Source organism: Podarcis melisellensis (assembly GCF_964234715.1).
Source record: "Podarcis melisellensis genome assembly, chromosome: 4".
In the NCBI taxonomy this organism is placed as follows: Eukaryota; Metazoa; Chordata; class Lepidosauria; order Squamata; family Lacertidae; genus Podarcis; species Podarcis melisellensis.
The window spans coordinates 41,469,370-41,497,059 of NC_138531.1; the positions used below are offsets into that span (position 1 = coordinate 41,469,370).

The 27,690-nt window shown below is 38.1% G+C and overlaps 1 protein-coding gene across 5 annotated transcripts in view; it reads left to right on the top strand.

Moving 5' to 3' along the window:
- CNKSR2 (connector enhancer of kinase suppressor of Ras 2) overlaps window positions 1-27,690 on the top strand; it is a 240,891-nt gene that overhangs the window by 180,867 nt on the left and 32,334 nt on the right. For all 5 annotated transcript variants that reach the window (XM_081909170.1, XM_081909169.1, XM_081909171.1 and 2 more), the window contains 11 exons: window positions 4,934-5,067; window positions 6,043-6,254; window positions 8,168-8,257; window positions 10,378-10,592; window positions 14,231-14,279; window positions 14,991-15,163; window positions 16,726-16,799; window positions 18,637-18,708; window positions 21,851-21,918; window positions 23,606-23,706; window positions 27,156-27,690. In XM_081909170.1, coding sequence (XP_081765296.1) covers window positions 4,934-5,067; window positions 6,043-6,254; window positions 8,168-8,257; window positions 10,378-10,592; window positions 14,231-14,279; window positions 14,991-15,163; window positions 16,726-16,799; window positions 18,637-18,708; window positions 21,851-21,918; window positions 23,606-23,706; window positions 27,156-27,690 — 1,723 coding nt within the window. The remainder of the gene's footprint in view (window positions 1-4,933; window positions 5,068-6,042; window positions 6,255-8,167; window positions 8,258-10,377; window positions 10,593-14,230; window positions 14,280-14,990; window positions 15,164-16,725; window positions 16,800-18,636; window positions 18,709-21,850; window positions 21,919-23,605; window positions 23,707-27,155) is intronic.

Here is a 27,690-nt window from a genome sequence, read left to right on the forward strand (position 1 = left end):
GGGTTCTGTTTAGATCTTGTGTGACCTTTGTTTTAAAATAGCTGCACTGGTTGCCAGTCTGTTTCCAGACCAATTCAAAGTGCTTACATGTTCCCTAGTGCTGCAGTAGAGCAAGACATTCCATTCATTGGTGTTTTGAGTGCTCTGTGTATCTCGGGGAAAGTGAAAGATAAAGGGTGTTGGGGAGTCCTAGTCATTGTTTGTGGTCCTGCTCCATTGCTTATTCATGCAGGGTGGAGTGACTTCTCCTTGCATCTCTAGTTGTAGCAAGAGTTAGCAGTGCACCCTTCTCACTTTGTTGTAAGTCTTGGCTTTTTGTGCAAAGGGGACTTTTACTGCAAAAGTCTCACTGGGTGTCTATAGGTTCAGTCCCCCAGGATGCTCCAGATGTGTAAACATATCAAATGTCAATGTATGTTCATAGAGAGACTTATAAGCCATCCGCCATTTCCAACAGATTATAATTCAAGGATGCTCTGTTGGACCTTTTATGTGTAAAACTCGTGATTACAAGGAAACTTGAGAAGCTTTAATGTTTGAATGGATTATTTCAAGCTTTTTTCAAGTTAAAATGTTTACATAAAGTTTGCAATAAATCAATGTAGATTCATAATAAATTACACGTGATGCCATTTAACCAGTACCATGAATTAGAAATTATTTGGTATATAACTAGCCGAAATACTTGTTGCTTCCACGTAAGTTGTTTCTATGTGTTTAGTTCATGTGTTTTGCAAACATAACTCAAATTGTGGGGTATTTCTATAGCCAAGTTCCCTGCATATTAGGACAGGTCAAACTTTCTTCCTGTGAGTCAGCCAAGATAACACAGACAAATCTCACAGGGCTTCTGCATATCAAATGGCTGGGTAAGATCTAGGGAGAGGGGCATTGGGCCTTTTTAAAATGCCGGTTGCCCTCAGACTCAGCCTTTCTCTTTTTGGGGCTGAATTTTCCAAGTCTCACTGCCTCAGTTTTAGAGACTCCCACTGAGGCATGAGTGGTTGCTGGTTTGCAGGGCCAGAAAGGAATTTTACTTTTAACCACAATGGGCCTTCCATTGAAAGGTTTTCACTTTTCTCTCAGTGGATAGCAGGTGTTTAGGTGTTATGATGGGACGATGAGCTGCTTGTGCGTAAAATGCAAGTCCCTCAGAGTTTGATCAGGTTTTCAAACCTCTGCCTGTGACGGAGCCCCTCCAGCATGGCTGCGTCAATCACTAGTAGAATCCGAAAGTGGCTGCTTTCGGAAACGTTTCCAACATAAAAGCTCCTTAACGGAAACACGTCGTCTGGCTTCTCGGCGTGACAGTTTCCGTCGAGGTGTGGGTGTCCCTATAGGAGGTCCTGAGACCTCCCCACTGGTTTCGCTTGAAGCGTCTCTGAGCCATCCCTCCGACTCACTTTCCCTTGGAGTTCTTGCTCGCCCTCTACTGGTTCCCTCTTCCGCTGCTACTGCTCTCTCAACCTCAGGGAGCCTTTGCACCTGCGGCGCTTTAGATGTCAGTTCCCTGACAGGTGTCTTCCACAAATCTATTTGTTACATCTTGAGCAGCAATGGCATTGGGTAGGATCTGAACATAAGGGTTTTTAGGAGGTGCACCAGCTCCTGGCCTGAGCATGGGTGAGCTGGGTCTGGTGTCACACATCTCAGGTTACCAGCAGGATTCCAGCTGCAAGTTGTGCACCGTGCTGGGTCAACTTCCAAGGAATTCCCTAGTAGGGGTTCTGGGATGGTGTTTTCAGATCAGAAATCTTACAGGATGACAGACCCTGACCCCATGCCATGCCAATCCTGCTTACCTCACTGTGATCAATAAAAGTTCCAGCCTATTTTCACCCAATCCTGTATCCTGGTCATTATTCACCTTCTACCTGGCCTAGGGAAGGCCATCACAATGTGCCTGGCATGCAACTGTATCTTCACTGTTATTAAAATAAAAATTGAGAACTTGCTGGCTGCCTTAGGAGATGCAAATAGAATGAACATGTTAGGGAACAAGTCTACTCTGCAGAGCTTATTCAAATTCAAATAAAGCAAAACCTGTGAGAAGGAGAACTATGCAAGACATTCAGGTGCCACATATTCACCCAATCAAGGCCCATACCAGAATTTGAAGCTATTGGGGACCATGCAATTTTCCTAGCAATTGTTTCTCTATATTATACAATTGCTGTATTTTAGCAACAAGTTGTATTTGTATATGATTTTGCTCCTGACATTTCAATGCTCCCTTTTTCACACACAGTGGAGTATCTTTGTTTTCATCTTACCATGAGTCTTTAGGACTCTTGCTGCTATTAAAAATCTATGTACTGCCAGCTGTGTGCTAGCAGCTATGGTGAGGATATGCAATTGTGAAATCTGTGTTTTACTGTTTGAAAACTCCTGGCTGTAATATAAATGCTAGTAGACATGAGCCAGTCTTTCTGCCTGAAGGCTGAGAAACATACCTAAACAGTTGCACATCAACTTCCTCTCAATCACAACCCATGGTGGGGAGAGCAAACCATCCTTGAGGGAGATGTGATGCTGCACTGCATAGACAAGGTTTCTGGGTTGCTGTGACAATCAGATTGAGTGTAATCTAGTAATCACTGTATAGTTTCTGACCCAGAAACAGACAGACTCATCAGGCAAATTTGTTTTCACTTGTTTTATATCTTGTACAAAAATATACTAGACATAATGTTTTTAATGTTAATTTTTGAGTGCATTCGGAAATATTTCTACTCAAAATTAAATTCAGCTAAATTCAATGGGACTCTCTCCCAGGAAAGTGTGCATAGGACTGCAGCCTCTGGACCTTTTTTTTAAAAAAAAATGGAAAACCATTGAAATCTGAATTACTATTTGTGATTTAATAAATTAAAACTACTTGAAATTAGTGTTTCTTAATTGCGTGACTGAAATTTTACAAAATCTGAACTATAAAGTGTGTATCATGTCATGCCATTTTCTAGGAATGCATGGGAAGGTTAAAAATTGAGAAGGTTATATTACTCAGAAAATTGTACTCTACAAAATGGAACACCTTGTTGGAATTCACCTGTTCATGCAACATTGAGCTCATATTTACAATATCAGCTACTGCTTTTGTTTCCATCTTGAATATTGCCTTAATAATACTGCATCTGAAGAATAAGATGGCAGTAACCATGAAAAGAACCATCTGATTGAAATTGGCTTGTTTGTTGTGAACCTTTTGAAAAACGTATAACTTGAACATACTTTGGAATTCCATATGTTGGCAAATGGTGCTCAGGTAGCTTCTTGTCAGATAACAATCTTCTTTCATTAGTGCATCACTACTTTGGAATGTTCATATCTTAATTTAGAAGCAGTGGCAACTGAGGAACCCCATGCCTTGCAAACACTGAAACTAACTTAATAATTTCTGTTATGGAATGTTGAAGCCACCTTTGGGTGTCATAATGAATCGAGCATGGCACATTTCAGCCTACATTTGAATGATAATGGGGAAGCCTTATTCATGAAGATTCAAAAGGTTGCTAACCAAGATTATTAAAATCTAGAAATCAAATAACGTGGATTTTTTTCTGCTAGCACCTTTGAAGTGATGCTATCAACCTGAACCACAGCAGGACAGCCATAACCTGCCATTCTGTAATTACTGAAAATGACTTCTGAATGAGAAACAGTATTTATGCTTGCCTCAATTTTTCAGTGGTGATTATCTATTTGCTAATGCTGTGCCTTTCAGTCAAGATTATTGGGATTCAAGAGATGTTTTGCTGCTTATGGTAGACATTTTTCACTCCTGCTCTTAAAATTGAAGCTTTGCTACTCTGTATATTGTTTTGGATCCAGAATAATATCTTCTATTTTAGTAGGTACTCCAGACATCTTTCTCCTTAAGCCAGATTTCCAGAATTGAGAGGGAGCTCTTATTTCTCCTTCAGATTTTGAATCTATGTCCATTTTTAATGTTCATGTTGATGTATATCTATTCCATTTTTGTGTGTGTCTTTCCATCACATTACATCTCACTGTACTACCAAGCATATCTTGCTGGATTTTGCAGACCTCATATTTCAGTCTCTGTACCCTACAAAGGTGTCATGATTAGTATTTACAGTAAAGTCCCAGTTCCCTGTCACAATTTATTCATTTCTTGTTACAAAGGTCCCTCCCTTCTTACAAAGCATTATCTACTATGCCCTCTATCCCTGAAACCCCAAAATGAAATATTTGTGCCCTGCTATTCTGCTATAGGTTAAACACAACGTGATTGCTACTGTAGATGCAAGTCCTAAGTTGTTTTTAAATGCATTAGTTACCAGAAAAATCACAAAACAAGTCCATTGTTTGGCAAACATAAAAATGTATCTGCTTTCTTTTAATATTCCAGTTAAAATAAAAACAAATTAACTATCCTGGAAATTAGAGTTATTACATGCTATGACAACTAGAAGTGGGTAGACTCCCTCCCCCCCAGCAAGTACTATAGCTAAACAAGGATATAGGGTTTAAAATGTGGTGTTTTAAGGGACACCCCTTGGTAAAAACATTGAAGACTTCTGTGACTTCTGTGAAGCTAGGGACCAAAACATGCAACATTGCGAATATATCCAGAAAGAGATATTTCAGCTCTGTCTGTGTGATGCAATTTATATTAAACTCTAGGAAAATGATTTATCTATGTTGTAGCTTAGGATATTTGCAATATGTAGGCACCTAGTAGTTGGGGAAAGGGGTGGATTGAAACAATCCTTGTAATGTCACCAGTATATATTCCCTGGATGACATAGAATACTTTTATCCATGCAACTCACAAAGAGGTCAGCTATGCAAACATTGCATTTTCTGGTGCATAAACATTTAGATTTAAATTACTGTGATAATAAAAACATGAAAGCGATTCAGTGATAATCACGTATGCATTTAATTCTTTATATTTTGTTTTAACCAGCCTCTTGTACCTAGAAGTCCTACAAGCAGTGTGGCAACACCATCCAGTACTATAAGCACACCGACCAAGAGAGACAGTTCAGCACTTCAGGACCTCTACATACCTCCTCCTCCAGCAGAGCCTTATATTCCCAGGTGAATTCTCATCGTCGATCTTCCTGATAATTTGAAATTGCCCTCATAACAAAGTGAAACTACATCCTTTTTTGGGAAGCGGGGTGGGGGAAGGTGTGAAATTGCAAACTTCTGCTACCAGATTACAAACTTTGCAATATAAAGAGGAGATCCACAAACCAAGATCCACAGACCAGCTGTCACCCACTCATAGACATGGCAGTCTATGTGTGATTCATATAGCCTTTACAGGGAAAGTTACTGATGGAAGAAGAAATCTCACCCATTTTTAGTGATACTGTTTCCTGTCCTTACAGGTTTTTTTGGGGGGGGGGCATACCAAAAATGGAGTTTCAGAGACTTAAAGGAGTATAGCAATATTTCCTTGGTACTGGATACTCAAATTGTTCATGCTAGTTTTGAATAGATTTCTCATATAGTTTAGAATTCTGCCACTTCATTTTGTACAAATTATAGCAGCTATTGTTTGCAGGCCAAGGTGCCAGGCCTCTTCTGCCCCTGACCCTCCAAGTAAAATAAAGGACACCATAGATTGGCTTTTTGGATGGAAACAGGCCACAACTTTTTGAATACAGATGAAAAAGGTTTGGCTTAGGCTTGAGGCTTAGGCATTACTTTTGGCCCATCTGCCAGAAGTGACACCAGGTCAATCCGACCACGGGGGTTCCTAAGTCTTACATCAAATAGGGGGATCCCCACAGGAATCACTGTCTGGGGGAGTGCTATCAGTCCTGGCCCCCAACTGGACATAATAATAATAATGATAATAAGGACATAAGCAACTCCCCCCGGACCCTTTAACAGCATGCCCTAGCATTAAAGGGGCAAGTGGAGATTATAGCCATTCCTCCATCCAAGACTAAGACTTGTGACAATTGCCATGAGGTAGGCAAAACCACCATTATGCACAGTGCTACTTACTTTCTCCTTCATGTGGCTATCAGAATGCATCCAAATTTATTTTTTCCCTCAAAGGGATGAAAAGGGGAATCTTCCATGTGATGATATCGGAAGACACTTAGTGGGAAAACCAGTGCACAAGGGATCTGAATCTCCAAATTCCTTTCTGGACCAAGAATACCGAAAGCGTTTTAATGTGGTTGAAGAAGATGCTGTTTTATACTGTTATGAATATGAAAAGGGAAGAACAAGTAGCTCTGGAAGGAGAGAGAGCACTCCAACCTATGGTACGGTACTCACTTATAATGAAAACATAATCCTTCATAGCTCTTACATAGTTTTCTCCTGGAACATACATTTGTTTGTATCCATTAGAGTTCATGCACCACATATTTCTTCTCACATTATGCTGTGCTTTACTGCATTGTGTATTACATCCAGCCCTGGCTTTCACAAGACAGTTATTCAACCCCTCCTGAAATAGCCAAATGCCAGCACAGTCATTTGGCCTTAACAGTCAATATGAGGCTCATGCTATGAGCCTCAGCCTACTTTGCAGATCAGCTTCTTCACCTCCTCTTTTCTTTCCTGATTTTTCTCCCATCCCTTCTGTTCCACACATACACATGCCCACTTTTCTATTTTGATTTTGGTTTTTGGTCCTCTTGATTATTTTGTACAGAGTGTTTTTCTGTACTCTATAAATTACCCTTTCAGACTTCTTCTTTCCTTGAATGATACCATTTTATCTATATAGCTGTTATTTAAGTAAAAGCTTTTTTTCATTGTTTTTTACATTTTCAGTTCACCACAATTTAATCTTCAATTCTGAAATGGCAAAACTGAAAGCAAAATCATTTTTTAATTCACTTGACTTTTAAATGTGACTCCTTTAAGTCTAGAGCAGTGGCATAGTGTGGGGGGTGCAGGGGGGGCCGGCCGCACCGGGTGCAACATCTGGGGGTTAGGGTTAGGGGGCGCAACATCTGGGGGTTAGGGGGCGCAAATCCACGGGTTAGGGGGCGCAAATTACTTGCCTTGCCCCGGGTGCTGACAACCCACGCTACGCCACTGGTCTAGAGCACAGATAATTAGATTGAAGGAATACTACAATATCTGATAATCTGTCAGTTTTTACCTGGAACACACATAAAGAATTGTGGCAGCTGTTATTTACAGTTTTCACAACAATAAAGCTAATATGGTCCTTTAGCTTTATAAAAAGCTGGAAGTCTTTTCTTATTTGCATAGAAAATTTTGTATTAATTTTTAATCCAGATACAAATTTTAAAATAAAATTGCTGCCAGATTGAAAAGAAAATAACGTTTGCGGTCATATTTATATATCCTAAAATGTACATTACTCTCCCATCTTATTCCTTATTACTTTAAATCTTGGCTATCTCTTTGCCTTCCACTTGCATCTTAGAAGGTCAGCCCTGCTTCTCTGAAATTGTTGCCTGTTGTAGCCATGGCATCATCAGTTCTATAAACACATGAGGCCTAGGGATAGGCTAATTGATATAAAGAATACCAGCAGTTCTTTTTGAAGACACCATGTTTGCTTAAATAATGGTTCTTGTGCATATAGACCTCACATGGACATAGAGGCTAATACTGTAACCATAGGTATGCAGTCTCCGCCATATTGTATGTCTGTCCACAGAATCTCACATACAATTGTTCAGTCTTACAGACTGAATTAGGGATTTCCATGTTATAGATACTGTTGGTGATCAATTATTCAGCCTTTTTAAACATGATATTCCGCAGTAATTTTTCCAGGACATTGGGTTACTCCTACTGCCATTTTGTATCTAATTTATTGCTGGAAAAGACGCAATCTTTTGCTTTCATTGGAGAGCTTACACAGTAAATCCTGCGGATGTATGCTTTTGGCCAGTTTTATTGAATGCTAAATCATTTTATGATTACCCTAATGTTAGTTATTATAATGTGAAGAGTTAGATCAGGTTAACAATATTTTAGAAGAATTCAGATTGATAGGTCTATTTAGAGGGGGAAACTTTTTTTCTTGTATGCACATAGGAAAATAATTCCAAAACCATTAAGTTACAAGAAGCCTACTCATCATAAATTACTTTCGTATCACATGAAGAAAGTGTAAATACATTAATCTAATTTTGTAACTTCATTACAATTATTTTGAAGTCAAACACTTTTATATATTTTGTTGCAGGCAAGCTAAGACCTATATCTATGCCAGTAGAATATAACTGGGTAGGGGATTATGAAGATCCCACCAAGACAAAAAGAGATAGCAGGAGAGGTAAGTGACCTCACACACAAATTGTACATTTAATTGTGTTTTAATATACATTTACAGAAATTATTGAATATATTTATAGATGTTATTAAAATGTAAATTGTCCTTATTATTCCCCATCATTCTACACAATGCAGGTTATGTGGTTAATATTTGAGAATTCTTGTTGATGGTTTATTACCAGTGTCACAAATTGGCAGTTAGGAACAAATTGCCAACTTCTTCTCAATTTTATAAGACCATGCATGATACTATTGCAATGTGATTCCCAGAGTGAAGCAGCAGGGAAATAATTGAAACTCAACCCTAGCTTTTGAGGAATTTCCCCACACATATTTGAACAACATAATTTAAAATCTTATTATTTTAATGTCAGTGAAATACTCTTGTGAGAATATATGAGATGTTATAGAATTCATCTTGATAATACATATTTTTTCATATTCGTTTGAGTTCAGTGACACATATTCCAGGTAAGCTTGGATAAGCTTGAAGCCTAAGAGCCCTTGAAGGCAAGGATCATGTCAGCTGCTGGCTGGCCCTGAATAGAAGGAGGATGCTTAGGTGGGCTGGCAGAAGCCTCCTAATAGAGATGAGAAAGCTGTAGTGGTGCAATGAGGGGAGAAAAGAAGTTGAGGGTGAGATGAGGAGATCAGATCAGATCTACAGCTTCTGTTTACAGTACCTCTCTCCTTCTCTATTTTGCACCTGACTGCATAAAGGCAGTCTGCATTCCCGTTTTAGAGACCCTTCTACTTCCTTTTCTTTTTAAAAAGAATACTCAGATCTGTAAACATTAGGGCTGTCTTGAGTCCTGAATGGTATACATAAGCACTGACAGTCACCCTATGAAGTTAGCAAATAGATGGTACTATATTGTACCTTATGGGATGCGGGTGGCGCTGTGGGTTAAACCACAGAGCCTAGGACTTGCTGATCAGAAGGTTGGCGGTTCGAATCCCCGCGACGGGGTGAGCTCCCATTGCTCGGTCCCTGCTCCTGCCAACCTAGCAGTTTAAAAGCACGTCAAAGTGCAAGTAGATAAATAGGTACTGCTCTGTCGGGAAGGTAAATGGCGTTTCCGTACACTGCTCTGGTTCGCCAGAAGCGGCTTAGTCATGCTGGCCACATGACCTGGAAACTGTACGCTGGCTCCCTCGGCCAATAAAGCGAGATGAGTGCTGCAACCCCAGAGTCGGTCAAGACTGGACCTAATGGTCAGGGGTCCCTTTACCTTTACCTTTATATTGCAGCTTGCATACAAAAAAAGTATCCTATAGCTTCAAAGCGAGCTATGATTAATTCCCCCTTTTTCTCATAGTTGATGAGAATATAAAGTTATTTTAAAAGTTTGAATGAAAATAAGAAACATTATTCAAGCAAAGACAGAATATACGGTATAGTTTCTATGATTCTCCAAGCATTTTTATTGAATAGTTTGCAAAGCTCGGTTAAGGAACAAAATCAGCTTTCTTTTAACATTACAGTCAGATTCCCATAGTCTATTCTATAGAAAAATATTATAGGAAGGTTTGGTCTGAAAAGTCTGTGTTAAAACAAGTAGCAGCATCGGAGGCATGTAATAGTGGAAGGCATAGAAGTTTGTGGTTCACTCTAAAGTAAGATGCAAGGTTGTGCTGAATTGCTAGAGGTGTTTATTGCAATGTAAGATAAACCTTTTGTTTTATGTGGATTTAAGTTATGTGGTAAAATTCTGCATTTTTATGGATAAATAACTAAATAACAGCAGGAAGATGTTCTAGCCAAAGATGCAAGTGGATTTATCCATAGATAATGAGAGGTAGCACGAGCCAATGACGCAATATAAGTGTTTGTATTAAACAGAAGATAGCTTTTAGAATAGGGTACTCAGTTGCCCTTTATATGTTCTAAACTACTGAGCCCTAATATTGTGTAATATTGTGATAAAATAATAAAACCAATATGTACACTGTGCACCATTATTTACTGGATTTTATGGTATTAAACATAGAATATTGTGTATTTCAGTCCAATGAAAGGCAGGATTGAAGGCAGGTTGTCCTGATTTCAGCAAAATATGTCCTGAACAGCTGGACAATTAAGAATTGGTTTTCAGTATAACCTTTCCAATTTCTACCTAGAAAATTCATTACTTCGGTATATGAGCAATGAAAAAATAGCTCAAGAGGATTACATGTTTCAAAGAAACAGCAAAAAGGACACAGGCAAAAAATCTAAAAAGAGGGGAGATAAAAGCAACAGTCCTAGTCATTATTCTCTGCTACCTAGTTTACAAATGGATTCATTAAGGCAAGACAGCATGAGCACACCTGGGCCTGAAACATCTTTATATCACGTGAGTAAAATTATGAAATAGTTCACTCTATGTTGATGCTGTTGTTGAGTGACTGACACATGACCATTGGTTGTTTTTTAAATTTTTGGTAAGAAATGAAGCAAAGAAGCCTGGCAGTTAAGTGTAATTTGCCCTTCAGTTGTATTGAATGATGAGGATAAGAAGCTGGAGGTCATTGCTATATACATCTTCTTTTTTTCTGCAAATTCAATTAGATAAAAATAGAATTAAAATGTAAATCGTCCAGTCATATTCATATGATCCCTGTTGTTTTCATAACTACTGTGGAAAGATTAGAAAATATAGTCACCAATTTTATTTTGAATTACAAATAATGAATTTAGGTAACTACTCAAAAAAGAACTATTAAAAGACCATTAAAATCCTGCAAAGTGAGGGGAAAGCCAATACTTCCCCACCCCCAGTGCTCTCTTACCCTTTTTTTTTAGTGAACTAGCAAATGGATTTAAAGACATCCAGTCTTTGTGGGACTTTGTGTTTCTGGCTGTGTCCCAGTTTCTGTTGTCATTGAGTGTTGTCAAAGCAGATGATTCTCCTCTGAGCCCAATTTAAAACCAATGACCTGCTTTTATTCCAGCAAACTCATTTTATTGCTTCCCTTGAAGCCTGGGTGACTGAAATAACTTAAAGTATTATAGGAACCCAATTCATGGTACATGTGAATTAACAGAATCCCTAGGGCCTGTGGATATTCTTGTATTTTATTTTCATAATGAATTGATTCATGTACAGTTGTGGGAAATTTTCTCACATGATAAATTTATTCTCATATATTTTAATAATACAGAACAAATCTATGGACTGTCATCAGAGTCATCCAGGATGATCCAGGATATATGAACAAAAATTGCTTTTTCTTTTTGTGACATCTGTTTGCCTATATGCAAACAGCAAACAGCCTATATGCAAACACAAAGCAAAGCAAGATGAATGGTTTTGCATATCTTAATTGATTGCATCCATTTATGACATGGATTTCATTTTTTGTTTTGGATGTGATGGCTGTCTTTCTTGGAGCTTAGTTAAATGTTTTGCAACAAGGAAACAGCTGCTTCATAAAATAATTTGTAATAGTGCTTTCTTTAAATAAATAGAAATTACCTACTTAAGATTTTTTTTATTGATAGTCCAAGTTATTGTAAATTTTCCTGCAAATAAAAAATTTGATACAAACAATTTTTGCTATGTTGATTTTTAAAAGTAATGAAATTAAATAGGAGGTGATCCTTGTTTATTTTCCTGAATTGTACACATCAATCAAACAAGAGTCTGAATCGAAGCACTGAAGCCATTTAGACACTGAAGAATTTAGACATAATATCAGTATAAAGAAAGGCAAGGGGGACCTATGCAGGAGCACACCTCATTAACAATATATTGGACTGATATTATGTCTAAATTCTGGCAGACAGGGCCCATGCTGCTATAATTGTTCTGTTTTTAATTATTTTAACTGCTTTTAATTTGTGGGGGTTTGTTTTTACTGAGGGAGGGGAGGAGCTGGAGAGGGCATAAGGGTCCCAATCATAGTGGTTCAGGGGCACATAGCACAGGCAATTACTGACTGTGCCATGTGCCAGCCCCTCCTCTAACCTGAACAATTGCAGTTGTACTACCAGCCAGCCCTCGAGTCTGCAGCTGCTATTGCTAAATACTAGGTTAGCCCTAAATAAAAGCTCCCTCACCAATGAGTTGATTATGGATGATGAGGCCGCTCTGTATCACTTTATCACTGGTCTGTATCACTGAGACCCGGGTGAGTGAGCAGGGTGGAGTTGGTCTCAGCTGTGCTCATTTGGGTACTCTCCCTTTCTTGGGCAACATTCTTGAGCTTATGGTCTTGGAGGGATCTAATTTTCTAGATCCATCTCAGTTGGCAAGAGCATTCTTCTTCTCCCAGACCTTTGATTAATTACAGCCTTTTAACCTGGGTTTTTCTTTCTTTTATTATGTTATGTGTTTTTATATTGTCAGCTGCCCTGTGATCCTCAAGTGAAGGGCAGTATAGAAAATGAATGAATGAATGAATGAATGAATGAATGAATGAATGACTTGAAGGGACAAGGCATAAGCAACTCGGACCTTCAAAGTCCATCAACATGAAACTGTTGAAATCTGGTGATAATGCTATCGTGAAATTGTCCTATTGAATTATTAGTCTCTAGTCTTCTGAGTTAACATGGCTAGGCAGACATACCCAAATCTTCTCACAGTTGCCATTACTTTCCATTTAGTTAAAGAGGAAAGTTCACAGAGATAATTGTCATCTTCTACTGTATACTTTTGAAGAATTAACAAAGAGGATTGATTAGACTTGGAAGTTGCCGTGTGTGTGTATGTGTGTGTGTGTGTGTAGCAGTGTACACATGGGAAATTGTATGCTTTTTCATAATTGGACCAGAAATGCCTTGTTAACTTGTTGATGGAGCATTGGTGCTCCTCTGTCCATGAAGTGAAAGCATCTATTAGAGCAGCAAACACTGAAAGGTCAAAAGAGCTCTTTCTTTAATATTGGGCCAATGCAATCCTTATATTCAGTAAACATGCTTTTGATGTAATGATTTGTCATATTGAACAAAACCAGTAATTGTAGAACTGTTAAAAATGCAGCAAAACAGATTTTAAGTAGGTGTTTTAAGTTCGTGAAACTTGAAGTCCTGATAGATACCAAGGTATTTCCAGTATACCTTGGCTGTCCATCCCACCCCACCCCACTGCTTTCATTGAAAAATGCAATACCTTTGCAATTCCTTTCAGTTGTTATGAGCTCTTTTCCCATAGCCACAGGTATGCTATATTCATAGAGAAAAATAGTGAAAAATGCCTGTCACAACCATCAGCCAAGGTCTTAACTTTCTGTGCCAGTTATGCTTTCTGAGCTCAACTGTGTCTGTAGGTTTCACAGATAACATTGTTTGGTGGTGACATTGAGCTACTCAGGGAAAGCAGAGATGGGAATAGGGTTTTGTGTAGCAGATGTTTTCAAGGACAGTCTGAGTGGGTTAATAACGTCCAAACAACAAAAAACAAGGTAATTCATCCCAGTCTATATCAGGTGCCCTATGCCTGAAATTTACCTTATTTATTGCTCTATAAGACGCACCTGACCATAAGATGCACCTAGTTTTTAGAGGAGGAAAACAAGAAAAAAATATATTCTGAATCAAATGTTGTTGAAGAGGCTTTGCGCAGCTATCCCTGAAGCCAGAACAGCAAGAGGGATTGCTGTGCAGCCTGCATCCGCTCCATAAGATGCACACACATTTCCCTTTACTTTTTAGGAGGGAAAAAGTGCATCTTATAGAGTGATAAATATGGTATTTTAAAAAGAAATCAATCACACAATTACTAACTGGGCAAATCAAAACTTGCTAATTATTCTGTTTTGATAAATCTGACCCTGGTCAAAACAACCTACATCTCAATTGTTAGGGAAAAGTAAATTAACTGCAGGGCCAAGTACACTTATCAGCCATTCCATAACATATTCCATCTGAATAGAGCTTACAGGACACAGTTTAAGAGAACTTCTAGTCTAAGGTTTGTGTTGTTGTACATGAAGTATTGTGGTGCGATTGGCACACATTAACTAAACTGTTGTGTGTGTGTTTTCTTAGACATTTCAACAATCCTCTCTACAGCATAAGTCTAAAAAGAAGAACAAAGGTAACTATTATGTAAAACAGTTTTTACATTATAGGTCTGGTGAACAATTAAACATAATTTTATACTGTGTAAACATTTTTGTCTGCATATAATGTGACAATTCTAAAACAGACACACTCCAATTTTGTAACCGTTAATGCTGCTATGTTCTGCTGGGATAGCTCAGTTGGTAGAGCATGAGTCTTTTAATCTCAGGATCTTGGGTTCAAGCCCCACATTGGGCAAAATATTCCTGCATTGCAGGGGTTGGGCTAGATAACCCTCATGGTTCCATCCAAATGCTACGATTCTATGAAACATATATAATTTTCTCAGCGCATGTCGCCATTTCCTCCAGTGGTCATTATGACCTTAAGCCAGGGCATCTCCTATGAGAATTGTATGACCTTAACTAGGCCTTAACTCTGTTTTCCTTCTAAGTCAGGCATGGGCAAACTCAGCCCTCCAGATGTTTTGGGACTACAATTCCCATCATCCCTGACCACTGGTCCTGCTAGCTAGGGATGATGGGAGTTGTAGTCCCAAAACATCTGGAGGACCAAGTTTGCCTATGCCTGATCTAAGTAGTAGATTATGCTTTAGTCATAGCTACTTATTAGAATGGATGGAGAGAAGTTCCACCCCAAAAGAAACCACAACAATGCATTCCAGCTCAGGACAGAAGTATTATATGGGTACATGAATCATCTCTGAAACAACTGTTCTTCTAAGGTCTCGCACCAAGTAAGAGTAAAAGGCGGATTTCTTGTAAAGATCTTGGTCGTGGAGACTGTGAAGGCTGGCTCTGGAAAAAGAAAGATGCCAAGAGTTATTTCTCACAAAAATGGAAGAAATACTGGTTTGTCCTGAAGGATACTTCTCTCTACTGGTATATCAATGAGGAGGTAAGAAACTGACATGTTTGGTGTTCTTCTTGCAGATGGATGTGACTGCACTGAACAATATGGCTACAGTCCAAAAACATGATATATGCATGTGGTGAAGAACCATATATAACTGCCCAAACTTGATTTGGTCATTACATGCGTAGGGTTTTGTTTTTGACTGTATGTTTGTACTGGAGAGACAAACTACCTTTAATATTGGCTTTTCCCTTCAGCAGTGGAAACAAAAAGTGCAGTTCTGACACTGCGCACAGCTCTCTCCTGTCCATGTTTTAAATTAGTGATTCCAAGAGCCATGCTAAATATTGGTAACATAGGTTTTCTTCTTCATTAAAACAAAGATAACCTGGATACACTAAACATTCACCATGCAGAAAAATTATATCAGCAGGTGCTATGGCCCTGATTCAGAAGCCATATAATTTCTTTTGTGAGGGAATTGAGTATTGTTAGTTTGATTGGAATTAGAACTCCACATGGGGAAAAACTTAGGATGGAGGAAGATGTCACAAGAAACAGGCAATATAATGATTCCTGGAGGATGCAGAAAAGATGTAAAGAAGGCAGTTGACTGAGAAAGAAGAATCTGATAGAAATGTAGGTGAAAAGTGAGGCTTCAGTAAAAGAGCTAAGGAGGTAGAAAATTGAGACAAGAAGGAATTAATGAGAGCTCTGAAGAGCTCTTAGCAGTTAAGATGAGAAGTGAGAAGGAGGGGAGAGTGTTAGGATGTTGATTAAGATACAGGATGACTAACTGAAGTAAGACAAAGTTGGCAGTGACCTAAGGTCCTGAGGAAACTCTGGGTCATGGAGATACGTAGTTGAAAAAAGGAGGAAAATTAGGATCAGGGCAAAAGTATACATAGAACTGGCAAGCACATGTGACTGAGCAGTATTGGCAAAAGGCAAGCAATAGAATAAAGGGGATACAGAAATGCTAGATCTGAAGTGTAGATGCTAGCAATAGAATTCTGGCAATTGTTGCTTTGGCTGTTACTGCAAAGTTCTGCTTTTGCAACCCCAAGGAAACAGTGAGGAAGAGACAGCAAGATGACAGTAACAAGAGTAGGCAACTAAATTTCCAAATTTTTGGCCCAGTTCAAATGTAACAATTTTTACTCTGTGTTCATTCTTGCTAGGCCATAGTTTGGCTTAGCATTTTGTACGAACCAGATCATTGTTTTAAACTAACCAGCCAGTTCTTTCAGCTGCAGACTTCTAGTGGATCCAGATTGCATTGTGCTTCTAATACTATGTTCTATCTTAAAAATTGCATGTTTAAGTTAATTTTGTTTGCTTCTACTGTCCAAGTTATGTGAATCGCCCCAAAAGAGAAATGGTTGAAGAGATGGTTTAAGTTGTTCTTTAAAATAATTCTTTTTAAAGTGATGTTTTCACCTTTCTGGCAAGATGCTTCCATTAATTTTTGTGGAAGTTTTAATGAAGCAATAAATCAGAAATTGTTATATTGTGACAAGAGATAGTTCAGTATGCTTGTATTTGTTTTCTTTTTGATTGGCTTCTGGTTTTGCTCTTGTTCGTTAATCTGTTCATCTTCATAGGATGAAAAAGCAGAGGGATTCATCAGTCTGCCAGAATTTAAAATTGATAGAGCTAGTGAATGTCGCAAGAAGTAGTAAGTACTAGAACAATATTCAAAAATAGATAAAACTGCAAATGTTGAAACAAACATAATTTTGATAAAATGTTCCATTATTGATGCCTTTGTATGGTAGTATTTATCTTTGTGGAACTTCAATCACTACTGCTACTACTAATTAATATATATTATCATTTGCTACTTTAGATACTCACCAAGTTCATTCCTGGTATTTAGGAATAGGTGTTTAGGTATGGCTACTCACCCCCTTCTCAGGTAGACTATGGTTGCAGACCTCACTTCCATCCACCATCCCCAGCAGCTAGGGCCCAGTGTGTCTTGGCAGCCCTTAGGGGAATTCCCCAGCCAGCAGAATAAAGGAGCAGGGATTCCTTGCCAAAATGCTAGCTTTGAATCAGCCAGTAGGAGGCCCTGTCAGATGGGCAGTACAGTGGTACCTCGGGTTACAAATGCTTCGGGTTACAAACGCTTCAGGTTACAGACTCCGCTAACCCGGAAGTAGTACCTCAGGTTAAGAACTTTATCTCAGAATGAGAACAGAAATCGCGCAGTGGTGGTGCAGCGGCAGTGGGAGGCCCTATTAGCTAAAATGGTACCTCAGGTTAAGAATGGTTTCAGGTTAAGAACAGACCTCCAGAACGAATTAAGTTCTTAACCAGAGGTACCACTGTACATTGCTAGCTGGCTGGGCATTGGCTGTGGGCTATGCCTGGTCACCCAGCAATACATAGGGCATAATTTTTGTTGATGATGTTCTTGGTTACTGTTTTTGAGGCTTGGATAGTTCACCTTTACTTTTAACTGATTATATTATCATAATACATTTTAATTCTTAACATGTGATAAAGCAAAAATCACTTTTTCTAAACTAATGTTGACTTCAATTTGGAAAAAAATATATATAAGATAATTAATAGTAGAATACACAAGAATGTCATATATTTGGGCATCCAGCCAAATCCTTCACAAAGCTGTAACTTGGTATGGATGCCAACCTTTATGTGCAGTTCAGTGCCTGTTTAGATTAATAGTGGATTGTGCCAGTGTAATACCCTGCGGTCTAGAATGTAGATCTGATGTTTCAAATGTTGACAGTAATGCTTTTTATAGTTGGTTGAGAGGGAAAGGACCTATGAAATACCTCATTACTGTGAATAACTTCATGATTACAAGTTCAACAGCTTGTCAGAAATTAAGACACATTTGCTTTTTCTGTTCAACTATTGAGTTTTAAAGTTGAAAGTAAAGCCAGAAACACTGTAGCATGAAAAATCATAGAGACTTCCTGTGAAGTATAATTTGGCTAAATAATATTATATCCAGAAAATTTTATGATATATTTGCCTACTAAATACAAGTGCCCCAGTAAATAAACTGCTTCATATTTATCAAAAGTATACTCAGTCAAGATAGTGTTTAACTTGACACCATGTTCAGATAGATTTAATTAGGGTGTAATCCTGTCCACACTTACATAGGATTAAATACAACTCAGTGGAGCTTACCTCCACATAGACATACATAGGATTACATGCTTACTGTATCTTTTCACACAAGTATATCCCAAAATGTGTATAAAGTGCAAATGTTCTTGATTTCAGAGTAGAATTGAAACATATACAAAATATAGATGATATACAGTGTGGCCAAAAAGTAGGTATACAGTCAATCAATCAATCAAGGATTATTTTTCTTTACTGATACTGATGAATGATGAGAACTTGAGTCAAGGGCAAAGAAAGTGGATTCTAAAGCAGTATACCTACTTTTGGGGCAGCCTTTTAATACTGAAAAATAATGTTGTATACTTAATATTTCACCCATGGTACTTTGTTATTTCCCCTCCTTCCAGTGCATTCAAAGCTTGCCATCCTAAGATCAAAAGCTTTTACTTTGCTGCTGAGCATCTAGATGACATGAGCAGGTACTGTAACTTAATTTATATAATGAATCATTCTTGAGTATTTTTGGTATTTTTATAGTATTCACCACTTTCTTTTATCAGTCCAAAAGGCCAATGAAAAATTTATTCCCTGAATGTGAGTAATATAAGAGAAATAGATTTTAAAAATTGTTTTAATTGGTGTGTGTGGTGAAATGGTTAGAGGGAGTTCAGGGTTCAAATCCCCACTCAGTCATGAAACTTAGAGCTTAGGCCAGTCACAGTCTCTCAGCCCAACCTATGTCACAGGGTTCTTGTAAGGATAAACTTTGGAGGAATGGTGGGATATAAATGTTATATCCCCAAATGTGAAGTATACAGTGAGGGGATAACATTGGAGAGGAGCTAGTTGTGGGTAAAAGGTGGCTTTTGCTAGGATTGTGGGAAGAGAGTGGATTTGGCAAAGAAGAAGGGGTGACTTTGGCAAAGGAGAAGGGGTGACTTTGGCAATGAGTAATGGGAAGGGTGACTTTGGGGGGAGTAGACAAAGTTGGTTAGTGAAGCAAGCAGCAGTGCATCTGTGTGTGTGTGTGTGTGCGCACACACACATAGTGACACTGATCCAGCAAGGATCAGTTTCTAAGCATGGATTATTTCCTCTGGAAAAACAAGAAGCTGCTATGAGTGTAAACATCTGTTGAATGCTCTGATTAATTCTCCTGCCTAGTTCTGGACTTAATCCAGATGCAGTGTTCGATATAGTTAGCCAGTTAAGAGCAATTTAAAGGAGCCCAAACTACCTTCAGCTATTTTGGAACTTAAATCAATTTCATTTTTATCAAAGTGAAAATATACTAAGACAAATCAGTCCATGGAGGGTACTATACCCCAGTTTCAATTTTCTCTGGCATTTTTTCTTCAAAAATTGCTTACAATTTTTCACTGTTTCCTGAGTACACTGCATATATATATTTCAAGTGTTCAAGGATCACATAAGTGATTATGCACACTAATTGTTCATGAAGTACAACTGGCCCATAAATGTGTTGTTTTCCGTAATGGGGTTTAGTTAGCATTATTTACAGTGAACATCATAGTAATTATTATTTCCAAACATTCAGTCACTGTAATGTCTTTTGGGGCTCTGATACATGCATTCATACACATGTAGCTAAACAATTATGTGGGGATAGAATGAACAGCATAAGCAGTGGCTGCCCATTTTTCTTGAGTACTAGGAATGCTAGTGAAGACAGGTACACAGAATATCCCTGGCTCTTAAAAAGAACAATTTGTGTACATCAGAGCTCTGAAGAGTACATATTAAGGTGAGTGAATGAGTACAATATGTTCTAGTGCAGCCGTATCAAACTGCCAACATAGTAGTTGCCAGAACATAGTTTCCAGTAATTAAGAAATTTGTGAAATGATCTAGAGGCACAATGAGTCTTTGTGACACATAGCTCATATACATTTTTCAAAGGGTACTTAAGTCATTCTTGCAAATTACCATGATTAAATGTCAACTTAACTGCAACCATCAAAGATTGTACTGTCTCTTAGATATAGAAATTAATTTAAGTTCATTTTAATTCCTTTCTAGGGACAAAATGCCTCCTTGTTTCCATCTTCTTTTTTTAAGAAGTCCAACATGGGGGGGAAATTCAACTGTTCCTTTGATTTCAAAATAGTGATGGAAGATCTGAGTCTGGGCAGGGCTAAATGTGAGGCAGGACTCTGTCTCAAACCTGTTTTCCATGTTGCTGCTTTGCTATGAACTAGCAATAAAAATAGTGCCTATCTAGCTGTGCCAGGAATCACATCTGGGATTAAAGCAATTATCAGGCTCTCCTGCCAAGATTATGCACCCATTATTTTCACTTGGAAACTAACTATTGGCAGGACTGGCCTGACTGATGAAATAGACCTCTACTGACTCAAAATGTGGAAATCATCATAACAGAAGCAACTGATTTTATAGACAGTTTAGTTCTTTTGTTCGTACTGCATTGTCAATGGTCCAACACAGACAACCATCTTAACCAAGTAGTCTTCTACCCTGATTGTTGTTGGGTTTTTTTTTTTTAAAAAAAGACGTAGTATGGAGTTTCTGCCACACTTTCTAATGTGTGGTAAAATTGGGAGCCTTATGAAGTGGCAAATCTTCGTCATTTACCCTTGGTACTATTTGCCATTTGTTTTCACCTATGAAAACACTTTTGACTTTAGAAACATTTATTTAAAATAAATTATGGCTTCTGACAAGCTGTATCCATTATGCATTTATAAATTGGGACAGGGGGCTGTTAGAATTCCTGAGCAACACCTGACACTTTCAACTTGCTAGTATATATAGGAGTTAAGGTCTTCCTATATGCCTTGGTGGTGGTGGTGTTTTCAAATTATTTTTATTAGTTTTCCAAATTACTACAAATCAAACCAAATTACTTTAATTTAATACAATTTCTTCCTATATGCCTTTGTTAATGGGCAATAAAGTGAGAACCCTTTCACTCTGAAATTTGGCAAGTGTTATTCCTGGTGGTGGGGTAGTAAGTAGAATGCCTGGAAATTGCATTAAGAAGCACAGATGTTACAGGCAGAATAGCAGCTGGGTCATCTGTTGAAATCAATGGGAAGAAGTCTAGGGAATTGGAAGTCTGATTTAGCGTAAGGTTTGAAATTTTTTTACTTAAAAGAATTATTTTTCCTCTCTCTTCCTTCTTGATGCACACAAAGCTTCTCCTATCTCTTTGTTATACTATATGATACATGTGCTTCAAATTTGGAGAGTGAACTTTTTTCCTGCTGTTATGACAAATAAGGCTTTAAATGTATTGACGAAAACTTTGTAACAGGATTTGATCTTGAGAAATTGGAAGAGAAAGAATTATTCAGTATGATGACGTATTTGTGAGCAATATGTAACAGATCTTTGAATACCTTGAAATGTTTCATTTTAAGGACTTCCAGCATCCTTGTTCAAGGTTTTCTATTTGAAACAACATTGTATATGTCAAAATAGTTTTACAAGAAAATTCCATCTAACAAGACAGCTGAATGAAACATAGGTCTTGCTGCCTTATCTTGTCAAGAAGCTGTAAATATTCGAATAAAAGACCACATACAAAGTCATGTAACTTGTTAAAGCATTGACAGTGATGCATTTAAAATATTATTACAGGTGGTTAAACAGAATTAATATGCTTGCTGCTGGTTATGCAGAAAGAGAGAGGATCAAACAAGAGCAAGGTATGGTATAATTATTTTGTTTGCTTCACTTAACCTCCCTACTTAAAGGATATGTATTCTTTGCCTTATTGCAGAACCCTTATTTTCTTATTTAAGAATATTCCCTCAGTTACCGCAACTGTTGTTCTTATGCAGTACTTTATTCGAACACATAGGAACTTAAAAAAATATTCAGGGCATGTTTGACTACAAAAAAGGACCTGTTATATATGTGCTGATTATTGATGGATCAGGTTTTTTCCTTAAAGCATATTGATTTTATATATTTAACTTTGGAAAGTCACTAAAGGCTGATTACATTTTTATTTTTTCTAATTCTTTAGTAGGCCAAAGTGTGCTTAGCAAATGATACAGAGATAAAGAGAGGTGTAATAAAACAGTGTCATTTTGTTTAGTAGATAGCACTGTGAGGAAAGGGAGTGAGATAACTGAGGATTCAGCCGTACAGCTGCAAATAAAATGTTTTAAGTGCGTTTTAAGTGCAATATACAATATAACACTAGTTGGCAATGGTGAGCCTTATGGAAAATTCACATATTTTTTAAAAGTTAAAAAGCATTTTCAGAATTTTTTTATATCTGTACATTGCAATTATAAATTGAAGCTAAGCCAATGTAAAATACTGTCTCCTGTCTGGAGTGGTTGTTCCTCTAATCAGAAGATTTGGGGTTGACCTGTCAGACTGCCCTGCAGCCTGCTGGTGTTCCTTTTAATTGCAGGGCAATTCATTGCCATTAACAATTATACATGACAGGACTGGTGTGCCATATATACAGTGGTACCTCAGGTTACATACGCTTCAGGTTACATACGCTTCAGGTTACAGACTCCGCTACACCAGAATAGTACCTTGGGTTAAGAACTTTGCTTCAGGATGAGAACAGAAATCGTGCTCCAGCGGCAGCAAGAGGTCCCATTAGCTAAAGTGGTGCTTCAGGTTAAGAACAGTTTAAGGTTAAGAACGGACCTCCAGACCAAATTAAGTACTTAACCCAAGGTACCACTGTAACTGGGATCTCAGTGGGTGATTAAACTGGAAGGATTCTATCCTAGCTATGTATCCCAGAAGGAACAATCCTGTCAGCTAAGGTGGCTTCAATGGCAAGGAGTGCATATTTCCATCTATGGCTGGTTTGGCAGCTATGGTCATTCATGGACCAAGATAGATTGCCACCAGTAACTCATGCTCTAGTGACCTTAGTGTTTGTTTATTGCAATGTGTGCTGTGTAGGACTGCCCTTGAAAACTGACCAGAACATCTCTCATTTGTTGTGCTTGGCTGGCTCTTTGCTTTACCAGGATGCCAAGACCCATGGAACAAGCATAGAGACAATTGTGTACAGAGAACACAAGTACGGATCATCATAGTGCCTACTCTATGCCAGTGATGGTGACAAAACATACTTATTTCTCCACCACTGTTTTATTCTCAAATAGCAGTCCTGTAGATCTTTAATAAAGGGATTATTACAACACAGCTCTAGGATGGTTGTATTAGAACCCTTGAAGGCCTGCTTTTATTCATTAGAATGAATTATGAGGATGGCTCTTAAAATCCACATTAACATATATCTTCCATTGCTCCCCTTTTCTGATTATGACACATGAACTTTGAAGAACTTGATTTCTGCAATAATACAGGGTTGTTGTTGTTGTTGTTGTTGTTGTTTTAATTTGTATTGTTTAGATTACTGGAGTGAAAGTGATAAGGAAGAAGTAGACACGCCATCAACACCCAAACAAGACAGCCCACCTCCACCGTACGACACATACCCACGACCTCCTTCGGTAAGTGTTCATTTGTAATAACTAGCTGCCATTGACCCAGAGTGAGAATACAGAAATACTTTTTGGGTAGTAGCTCTTACGCAACCTTCATCCATTTCAACTGAGTTTGCACTTTGGGGTGAATGATGATGGAAGTATCCTGTATAAATGCTTGATGTCAGGGGAATTATGTTTGTATATATTCAGTTTTTTGGTCCTGTATCAAAATATAATGTAAGAATAAATACCCTGAACCACTGCATAGAACAACAATCATGACTGGTATATAGGATCTTTATTTATACCTTTATTTCACAGGATCTTACATTTAAAAACATCTTCCAGTTAAAATAGTAGAACAGCTGCTTTATTTAAAAGATTTGTTAAGAAATAGGGTCTTTATTAGACTATCCTTCGAGGAACAAATTTAAATATGTACATTGCAATTATAAATTGAAGCTAAGCCAAGGTAAAATACTGGCAGCATTCCTACTTTAACCAACATGAACTAAGTTTCTCACAAAAGCTTATCCTCCTTCAGATAAGAATAGATTCTGTGCTTCCTTTCAAGTTCTTTGTGTATTAAAAAATAGACTTTTCTATTACAAAACAAGCAGACCATACAAAATATTAATACATAATTGTACAAATGGCCAGATATTAAAGGGTATCCTTAATATGCCATCAGATGTGAAGTAATGCTGATGTAAGGAAAGCAAACAATAAGCTTGTATGATAGATGCATTTGAGTAAACGCTCCAGTAGATAGAGGTGAATTTTTTTCCATACCATAGGAAACCTATTTTTCCAGATCCTCTTAAAATCCTCTTCCCAATTTCAGCTATATTCTTTTGAGGTCTATAGGAAGCAGGCTGCATATTTTTAAATGTTTCCTTAAGAACTTTAGTTTTTGAAGCTAGTTCAAGTGCCAGAAGAACATACTAGATCATCCAAAGAAATGCTAAGTTCATTTGGGAAGTCTGGATGTGATTGTGTCATTTTCGAAAAGGAAAATGCCTGGTAAAGAGGAGACTGAGAGGAGATATGATAGCCACATTCAGATATCTAAAGAGTTGTCATATGGAAGATGGAGCAAGCTTGCTTTTTTCAGCCCCAGAAACTAGGACCCGATCCAATGGCTTCAAGTTACAAGAAAGGAGATTCCAATGAAACACCAGGAGGAACTTTCTGACAGGTAGAGCTGTTTGGCAGTGGAATAGGCTCCCACAAGAGGTGGCAAACTCTCCTTCATTGGAGGTTTTTAAACAGAAGTTCAATGACTATCTGTAATGGATGCTTTAGTTGAGTTTCTTGCATTGCAGGGGGACGGCTAGATGACCCTTGGGGTCCCTTCCAACTCTGTGATTCTATAAAATAAGTCGTATTTTCCCATGCTAACTTTGAAGCTCTGACTTTGCCTAGCTGATTTTCTTTTTATTTTCAACTATGCTAAAGGAGTCACAGAATAGCGTTGTTTCAAGAGGCATAACTGAAATCACATGAAGTCATCTTTGATCTTACATTAGAATTTCCATATCCAGCAAAGAGATTTTTTGCAAGCTATCTTTTGTGTTTTTGCCAACTGTGTCCTGACTGAATGACTGCACTGTGCATGAATGCCAATATGAGTAGCAACAGCTACAGTCTCAGTTTCATCCCACTACCACTACACCATTCAGTTTGTGAAGGTGTCAGGGGTGCTATAACACACAGTTGGAAGGTAAAGTTGATGAATGGTTAATCTCAAAGCTTCTGCTTGACACCCTCCCACTGCACTGCCTACTTCAAAAAATATCATACTTCTTTCTGCAGGCTACCAAAAGTGTTATGCTTTGGGTGACTGCTGCTGGTTGTTTCAGCAAGACTTAAGGCATGTTAATAAATCTTGCAGCTGGAGACAAAGAAGACTTATCTGGATCACCCCAGGAGCACTTTGGAAAAGTGATTTCTTATTCCCTCTATCCAGTGCTTACCTGACCTTATAAAAGGGAAGGGCCACATGACTTCTCCACAGCTGCTTTTTCTTCCCGTATATTGCCTCATTGGCAGGTCTTTTCCACCTTGCAGCCTGATCCTGATAATCTGTGTGGAAGACCAAGAGCATCTTTCTAGCAGTTGATTCATGAGTAGGGACTAGGTATTTCACCACTTTGGAACAATAGATTTGTCTCCAAATGCAACAGGGATAGAGAAATTCTTCAATGGTGCACAAACCAAGTACCTAACCTACTTTTTTTATCTAAAAAGTAGTCAAGGCATAGTCAGCATTTTACCCCTCTGTTCATTTTTGGAAGAGCTTTCAACAAGATACATAGGTAATATTTGTGACAGCTTCTGGTTTCTGGCTTTTCAAACTGAAATAAAACCACCATTTAATTCTGACATTCATATAATTTGTAATGTAGGGACTGACACTCCAGATTTTTGTATGCCACAGTAGATCCCATGAAACTGACACAAAGCACATAATGGACTTCTCTGGATTATTCTTTAAAGGCTATTTATAAATTCTTGTGGCATTCTGTAAATGTCAGTGACTGCATTTTCATAACTTCTTAGGAGCAAGATTTTTCCTCTTCTCCAGTGATCTGCAGGGTTTTGCCTAAAATCAGATTTTAGTACTATTAGCTGTAACTGAACCATTATTTGAATCACTTAGTTTGGTAACACACTGTTTTCTGAATATTGCCTTTATTATTTAGATTAACCTTGCTTTTCAAATGCATTATGAGGGTGACTTTATCATAAAACAGCAACTCTATTAACTGTGGAATCAAGGGATCCTTAAGTATATTAAAAGGCTAGCTTCATTGTAATAACAGTTGGGAGAATATCAGAGCTGGGCCCAAAGACTGGAGTGGTAAAAAGACCTTGTAGTTTTTTGACTACAAGTATTGCGAGATACATCTCCTAGGTGTTTATACAAACAGATGTCGCATACACTATTTCTTTACTGTTTTGAACCTTGAGATTTTGACTGAACAATTTGAAGCTAGATAGAAGCAAATACAACTCTTATTCAAAATGTTTGTCTGGTGTATGTGCAGGAGCATAAAGCAACAAATAATCCCTTCTAAATATTGATGTTTATACCCAGTATGAAACACAGAATGGCAAGGAATATAGTGCAACAAAGCCAAATAATGATTGTGTGTTCTCAAAGAAATTTGTGCTTCAGATGATTCTTCTAAGATTAATTGGGTGGCTACATATGATGTATTGGGCCTTTTTGGCTGGGATACTCTAGTCTCTTTCTGATAGTTCTTTTTCTAAGGATTATGGTTTTGTAGATAGATTTCAGGTTTTTTTCCTTTGAAATATACTTTTATGAACTAGGAGTTGGAAAATACATAAGTTAATAATAAAACCTATATCCTTTCTAGTTGTAGTACATAATGGCCTTTGAATATTGCAAACATTCGGCTATCTTCGTAATTGATCTGAAACCAGAATCTGTATTCATGTTGCAGATGAGCTGCGCAAGCCCTTTTGTGGAACCAAAGCATAGCCGACTCTCTTCCACTGAAACTTCCCAGTCACAATCTTCACATGAGGAATTCCGTCAGGAACCAGTTGGGAGTACTACTGAATCTCCCATCCGCAAAACAGCCAGCCAGCGACGTTCTTGGCAGGATTTAATAGAGACTCCACTGACAAGCTCAGGGTTGCACTACCTTCAGACTCTACCACTTGAGGACTCTGTTTTCTCTGACTCAGCTGTTATCTCTCCAGAACACAGGCGGCAGTCAACTCTTCCTACTCAAAAGTGCCACCTGCAGGATCACTACGGCCCTTTCCCTTTAGTGGAGGGTGAGAAAATGCAAGCCCTAAATGGGAATGGGGGCAAGCCGCGCAGTTATACTCTGCCAAGGGATAGTGGGTTCAACCATTGCTGCCACACGCTCTCTGTCAGTGCCTCCAGCCATCAGGAAGAATTGCCACAGAAAGAGCAAGAAGAAGAAGAAGAGGGAAGGCAAATTGCACCAGAAAACCAAGAAGATGAAA